The following is a 7,741-nucleotide window of genomic DNA, read 5'->3' on the forward strand; positions in this document are numbered from 1 at the left end:
TGTAATTTTATCCCAATTTTAGTTTTCCTCTAAGCTGCCAGTGGTTTTTCCTCTGGTGTGTGTATGTTTTCACAATGGTTTTTTTGAATCATTCTCCAAACGTACATTTCCCAGCTGAATGTGGGAGTTTAGGCCTTTCAGTGAAAGAAGATGATGTTTTTGGTGCCAGGAGTGGGACTGATAAGAGCCACTGAAAAAAAAAAAAAAGATGTTTTGATTCTGTTGGTGCTGCTCAGTGTTGCTCTGTGTCTTTTCAGTCAGTGCTGCGGGTGTCTTAAAGCAGGGCGATAGGCTTGCTGTTGCCTGGTGTGCCCATATACTGGGAGGAGAGGGCGTCCAGGGTGGTGTAGGAAGTATACAGGCCGCTCAGCTGGAGGTCTGAGAAGGGCAGGCTGCCCCCGCTGGAGACAGGGGGAAGGCTGGCTGTACCCAGGTCACAGTCAGACAGACGTAGGGGAGAGTTACTGAAGGTTCCCAACGCCTCCAGGTTAAAGCTGTCGTCCTTCATCTCCTCCCACAGATTACCTGAGGACAGGAAGACAGGTGTCACCGTCTGGTTCTGAGAGCAAGACAGTCAACAAGTAACATGCAATGTAAGATTCACTTGCTGGTCATTGATACAGTGAAGCATTGTGGTTAGACTAAACCCACCTTGTAGAGCGAAGTCCATGATGCTGGGGTCGAGCGCGTCCACCTCTGTGTTGACGTCACCATGGAGACTGTAGAAGTCGTGCTGCTGCTTGCTCTGGTGCTGGGCGAGGGGGCTGTGGGACAGGTCAGGGACGGCGTGGAGGGGGGGCGTCTGGGCGGGGGCGGGGGACATTGGGGCTAGCCGTGCCTGGGCTTGCAGATGAGCCTGGAGCTGGTGGTGCTGGTGCATGGGCAGGCACTGCAGGGACAGGGTGACTATCGGCTGGGGGTGCAGCTGAGCCGGGCCAGGCAGGGGCAGGCCGGAGGGGCAGCTGGGGAGCCGTGTCATCCCAGGGTCGATCTTCCGTCTGCAGCCCTCTGGCCGGTCTGTGATAAGCTTGTCCAACTCATCTGAGAGAGAGCAGGAGGACAGAGGGTCAACAACTGTGGACAGAACAGGTTTTAAAACCAAAACCTGTTGCATAATATAAAACTTAATGGCATAATCATGGTTTTCATTCGGGATTATATGTCCAGTTTGTGGCCTCAGGCTGTGTTCTGACCTGGATTGGCCATGCTGCGGCGGATGGCTGGGAGGTCCTTGCGTTTCCATTTCTGCATCTCCTCCTCCATCTTGTCGATCTTGGCGGGGTTCAGCGCCCACAGACAGCCCTTACGAGAAGAGCCACTCATCTTGTTCTCCACTTTCTCAAAGCATTTGTTCAGGGACAGGTTGTGTCTGACTGAATTCTTCCATCCGTCTGGTGCAACCTACAGAGAATACACCCCCAGGAACAAATAGAGACATTTAGGGGACTCATCCCATTGTTTACCAAGATGCATCACCCCTGCTCCAATAATAGTTTCTGAGTTTAGGGTGTTAGAGCCAGCCTGACCTTGAAGTAGGGAAAATGGTCCTTCATGAAGCTGTAGATCTCGCTGACGGGGAGACTCCCGGTTTTGCTGTTCTTTAGCGCCATTGCGATCAAACAGCTGAACAACGGATCAAAGTGAGAGATTAGTTAGTTTCAGAGATATGCCGCCTTAAGCGTTGAATTCTTTACAGATGACTAGGGCTTTTTGATAGCCCTTGATCCAGGAGAGGCTCACCTGTAAGAGTAGATGGGTTTGGGGAAAGACTTGGGCTGCAGGTCCTGGTTTTGTGGAGCCAGGCGAGGTGTTGTGAACAGGCTTTGGCTGTTGAAGGAGACATTGCTATAGAGCCCAGGAGAGCACTGAGAGAGAGAGAGAGAGAAATTAATGAGATGCCCCATTTGAATTTCAAGATTATTATTATTTATTTTTTACTACTAACTACTGTGCAAGTCAGGCATCCAAATGATGTTGTTGAAGTTACCTGGCCAGCCTGAGTCAGGGTGTACACCTGCTGGGGCTGAGATTGGTAGACAGAGGCAGGACACTGGAACCCCGGGGATGGCTGTCCATTCATGGAGAATGGGGACATCTGTGGAATTGACCCAGGACACATTTAGAATTCACTTCCATTTTGGTTTCTCATTCTGCTCAAATATATAACAAGCAGATCCTCCATCACGGCTCAGTGTCCTGTACTCTTGTTCTAGTTGTGTTGTACCTGTTATACACACTTACCGTATACAACAGTTATTGATAATGATTTTGTTGTTCAGGCAGGGGTATCACTTACACTTCCGCTGTGGGCATTGATGACGTTGATTCCCAGGGGGCTGTGCTGCATGTTGCTCTGTAGGTGGATCATGGAGGCCTGTCCCCCTGCCATGGTCATGTTGTTCAGCTGAGCTGTGGGGACACCACACCCAGGTCTTTCTCCACACATCATGGCTCTGTCAACCTCTGGCGGAGACCATCAACTCTACTTTTTATTTTTTTACCCTCAGAGGGGATAACGTTATCATGGTTTGCTTGAAATCTCACCAGCCACAATTACAATTGCAGCTTGTTTCTGACTTTTAGCCCCTTAGTGAAATAAAAAAAACAACTATACTGAGGTCAATATTCCAAACCAAACACTTGTCCTGAAGCAGCCAATCAGGGTGTGTGTGAGTGGTTTTTAAATGGTGCAGCTCCACCCCTCATGGCTCACCTGTCTGTTGCTCCAGCAGGCTGGCCTGGGAGGAGGGCCCGTTGATGTGGCCACGGCCATCGGCCATCTGCTGCAGCCGGGGCACGTCCACGGAGGTGAGCCACGACAGAGACTGCAGGTCCCCAGGGAGATCTTCCCTCAGCTGGGAGGGGTCTGTGGTCAGGAGTCTGCAGGGGGAGGAGCACAAACACACGCATGGATAAACAGCCTACAAGTGGAGGTTCAATCGCCTGGCAAGAATAAGACAACAGCACACTGAACAGTCAGTCATTCAATGTCAAAAACCTCAGTAATCTTATAGTGAAAGATAAGTGAAAACCTCAGAATCCAGGGCTGTTTTCTCAACTAAGATTCACCATAAGGAGATTATCACCATGGAGTGCTATTTGATTCCCTAATTACAGTACTTATCAACATAAAATTGAGAAAAAAATAAAACATTCTCATCGTAAAAAAGATTGCCCCTGACCAACATTTGCAATTTAATTTGTCTGTTTCACAGATATTGTGAAATAGAAAATTATTACTTGTAGATACTTGATTATTTTCCTTTTCCAGGTTTTACATTACTATTTATTTTCAGACAGACTTGCTGCATATGCCAAAACGAATGTTCTGCATAAAATGAAAGCATTTGTGCTTAATCGGGGCACGGGGGCGCTGATCAGCCTTCCCTCATTATTTCTTTTATACAAGAGGGCTCAGAGGAAGAAAAGAGAAGAATCCTCTTGAATCCTCTCCAGTCTTCTCTGCACACACTTACTGTAGAAGTGTTCAGTAATTGGGGTCGCTATGACAACACTCACCATTCAGTTACTTTGTGGGTCTGGACACTGTAGGACCCCCGGCCCCCCCAACTCCAAATAAAATCACCCCTATGTCAGGTGACCACATTTTCCCTCTAACCATTGGCTGAATCATAAGTAAACAGCGGATGGGATCATTTGAAACACGGGGGAGCAGCACATGTCGCCTGCAACAGTTGGCCTCGTCTATTGAAAAATGATCACCTATTGTGTCCCAAACGACAAATCTGCCCAGTGGCACGTGGCTCCATTGTTTCCCCCAGACCCTTCCTTGATTGTCTCTACCGTTTTTTTTTTCTTTAACCAGCCCTTGCATTAATCTGTTGGAATGACAGCCCTCACACAAGAGGGACAAATAGGATGCCATCTGCTTCCCTGTCCCTTTCCAGCCTATATCCTCACACTGTCCCCCCTCATCCCCACCCCCCTTCCCCTAGAGGGGCAGTTGACGGGGCCCTGGGGGCCAAGGGGAGGAGGTAGGGGCCCTGGGGGCCAAGGGGAGGAGGTGGGGGTTGATAGAGGTCAGGCCACACTCCTCACTCAACCTGTCATTTTAATAAATTATATTATTTCACCCAGGGCTTGGTAAAGGTCCTAGACACCTTGGTAAAAGTCCTGGACACCTTGGTAAAAGTCCTGGACACCTTGGTAAAAGTCCTGGACACCTTGGTAAAAGTCCTGGACACCTTGGTAAAAGTCCTGGACACCTTGGTAAAAGTCCTGCCTGCACCAGTAAAGGCTTATGAATAATCATCCCTTTCAAAGCAGACAGGAGCTCCTGTGAAATTCAACACCACATACAACATTATCTATTTCACCTTCAGCTTTGAAGTATGAGTCCCCCTCCTTCCCAAGACACACACACACACACACACACCCACACACACACACACACACACACACACATAAGCACGCGCACACACACACACACACACACACACACACACACACACAGAGTCTCTCTGTATGAAAAACACTTCATTCATGTATGCCTCATAAGGCAGTAACCTAAGATACACTGTAACATAGAATTGAACAACAAACAAAGTCAACCCTGGCTGAGGTGAACAGAGGCCACATCCAGATGAGTCAATCTAATACTGGGTGTTGGTAAAGACTTGGTATGCAGGCCTACACCATTAGTACATGTCTGTAAGCCTGGCTGCACACAGGTTAGTGATTCCTACAGGAATCTCATAGATTTTCATAGAAAACAAATCAACTCTATAGTTTTTTTTTTTTAAATATTTGTAAAATCTCACACGCAGCTTCAGGCCAATATTCACAAACATATTTTTCCTGCTTTTGGGATGTTGGCCTACAGTGCCCCCCCCCCCCCCCCCTCCTCCTCACACTCACAAGAAAGAAAATGCTCAGCGATGCAAAGCATGTTGAGCTGGTGTCCCCGTCTATCACCCAGTCACACAAGCTTTCCCAGAGGTTCAACACTAAACATCACCCCCACCTCCCTCCCTCCCTCCCCCTCCCACCTCCTCTAATTGGGAGCCACTTCTCTCCGCTAGTGACCCAGAGAGCCCCCTCTCCCCCCTCTCCCCCCGAGCCGACAGGGCAAGAGGCTCAGTCTGTCCGTGTGCCGACAGCGGGAGGGTAAACAGAGCTGATGGTTTCTGACAGATCTATTCAGACTGAAAATCATTTATTCTTCTCCTTTTTCCTCCACCCCTCCCTCACCCCTCCCTCACCCCTCCCTCACCAAAAGAGCTGTCCAACTACCTTCAGATTAAACATAGTGAAGACAGTCTGAGGCCCCCAATTCAATCAACTGGAGAACAGGTTTCCAGGATAACTCAAAAATATGATTGTTGTTGTGCAGCAAAAAAAAATCAGGCTCAATTTGGAATGCAGTGAACTTTGTTTTAGTTTCAGACTGTAAACAGTGTTTTTACTCGGGACAGGGTTAGGGACAGGGTTAGGGTTAGGGACAGGGTTAGGGTTAGGGTTAGGGTTAGGGACAGGGTTAGGGTTAGGGACAGGGTTAGGGTTAGGGTTAGGGACAGGGTTAGGGTTAGGGTTAGGGTTAGTAAGTGTTAATTCATAAGAGTTAGTACTGTAAATGTTCCTTGCCACTTTTGAGAACACCTTATTGAGTTTCATTATTCTCAATATATCATATATCTAATGTGTGATAATAGTTGTATTATATATATATATATATATATATATATATATATATATATATATATATATATATATATATATATATATATATATATATATATATATATATATATACATACACATTATACATACATTATACATATATATAAATAAACATACATATATATACATATGATATATATATAAGTATAATATATACACACACACATATATTATATATCAGTGGTTTAACATATACGGTTTTAACGTTGAAAACTTTGTAAGGCTCCTACTATACAAACACACCATAAAGCCAATCAAGGGCCTACAGTACCTGTAGTCTTGAGGAGATGGATGATGACCAGAATGTTCCATAATTCCTGACATTCCGACCGTAGTTCCACTTTCTATCATTTCCAGGAATATTTGTACTCCTGCAACGAGAATGTGTCACTGCTTAATATAAAATCTCAAGTAATTTATTATTGATTTCAAAAAGGGACCTAGACTCAACAATCCGGGTTCATTTTTGATTATATGACCCAATACGCCAGCATAATACATTTTTATTTGATTTAATTGAGTGCTCTATAACAATCATCCTGAATCTGAATGTACCCTAAATTAAATGATGTCAATTATAACTTCAACTATTTTATCAAAAACATTTGCAAATGAAAGTGGTAAACAATAATTATTACATGTTTTAGTGCTGAAAAAAATTACAACGTTACTGATCGCAGTTCAAATGTATAGGCTATGACTCAAATTATGCAAAAGTTATATTAATAGATTCATTCACCTTGACTTATTTACACTTATTATCACTTATCATCACAATTTAACTTATTATCAAATTACAAAAAACTTGTTCTGTGGAGGTGTTGTATCAAAGTAACTTTCAAAGAGAAAGATCTTATTTTATTGAAATAATCACACTCAAACTCAATAATACATGGTGTCAACATGATTTGCTGACTTTCATCATTATACTACAAGAATAAGAGAAAATCTCACCTTGTTTTGGATAATCTGCAGAAAATGTGATCCGACGACGTGTCCGTGTACTGTATGTTGACTGTGCTGAACTTGTTTCCCAAAAACCGTTTTTAAATTTCCCTCTCTGGAGCTGTCCAGCAGCCTGTCATGCGCAGTCTCTCAACGGAGCCTCTTGCTCAAGAGGCAGGATCCCAAGGGTTTGACAGCTGCTGCCAATGGAACCATTTTTGACAGTCGTATAGAAGACAGGACACCTTACATGTACTGAGGGACTAAAAATCTTCTATTTCTTTTGCATTTCTACTTTTTTTCATTACTGTTCTTCCCTCAAACAAATGTGATTATTGTGCACCCTGCAATCTGTATCCATAGGCAATAACGCGGTTGACAAAGTTAGTCTAGTTTAAAACCATACCATTAATCAACTACATTAAGCCACTGAGTAGTTATTAAATATGATTATCATTATGCTAAAGATAACATTGTGATAAGCCTTTTTTTCGGTCAGTTAAATTATTGTTTTGTTGTTGAGCGGACGCGCAAAGGTGCGCTAGATGCGTCTTTGACTGTGCCAATATTTACATTAATAAATGCATCACTTGCCAAAAGTTCATTAATTACTAGAACCAGGATTTTTGAAAAATGGAAAAGAATACAATGATAAAAAAGGATCATGAAAAATAGTGATTGCTAAGAAATACAATCTAAATTCCCCTTTGATGAATAATCTCCAGCTCTTCTTCCTTAAATTCCAGTTTTCTAGTATTCCAACAACTGCCAACCCGCTCTCTGGTGTTGTGTCGCTACTTGGGAGTTTCTAAATGAGTGTGAATTTCAAGCAAGTGGTTGCAGACAATCTGTTTCCCCGCCGCTGCACCCGCGTCTTTCTCCGTTCAACAGCGGGAAAAAAATGCCGTGGTGGCGCGCAGGAGGCCGGGGGCAGCAGGAGGCAGGGGTGCAGCAGGGGTGCAGCAGGGGTGCAGCAGGGGTGCAGCAGGGGTGCAGCAGGGGTGCAGCAGGGGTGCAGCAGGGGTGCAGCAGGGGTGCAGCAGGGGTGCAGCAGGGGAACAACGGGGCGGTAAAGCTGAAGCTTGTCAAAAGAACT

At 44.9% G+C, this 7,741-nt stretch overlaps 1 protein-coding gene across 1 annotated transcript; it reads right to left on the reverse strand.

The window, feature by feature from the left end:
* Nucleotides 1-274: 274 nt before the first annotated feature.
* foxn4 (forkhead box N4) lies at nucleotides 275-6,051 on the reverse strand (the record flags this gene model as incomplete). The annotated part of the gene is made up of 9 exons (XM_083673629.1): nucleotides 275-525; nucleotides 652-1,041; nucleotides 1,194-1,401; nucleotides 1,527-1,623; nucleotides 1,741-1,865; nucleotides 1,988-2,095; nucleotides 2,297-2,409; nucleotides 2,714-2,880; nucleotides 5,972-6,051. The coding sequence occupies 9 exons, from the start codon at nucleotides 6,049-6,051 to the stop codon at nucleotides 275-277; spliced, it is 1,539 nt and encodes a 512-aa protein (XP_083529755.1).
* Between the last annotated feature and the right edge of the window lie 1,690 nt (nucleotides 6,052-7,741).

The sequence above is a fragment of the Argentina silus genome (genome assembly GCF_951799395.1).
Source record: "Argentina silus genome assembly, chromosome: 7".
NCBI lineage: Eukaryota > Metazoa > Chordata > Actinopteri > Argentiniformes > Argentinidae > Argentina > Argentina silus.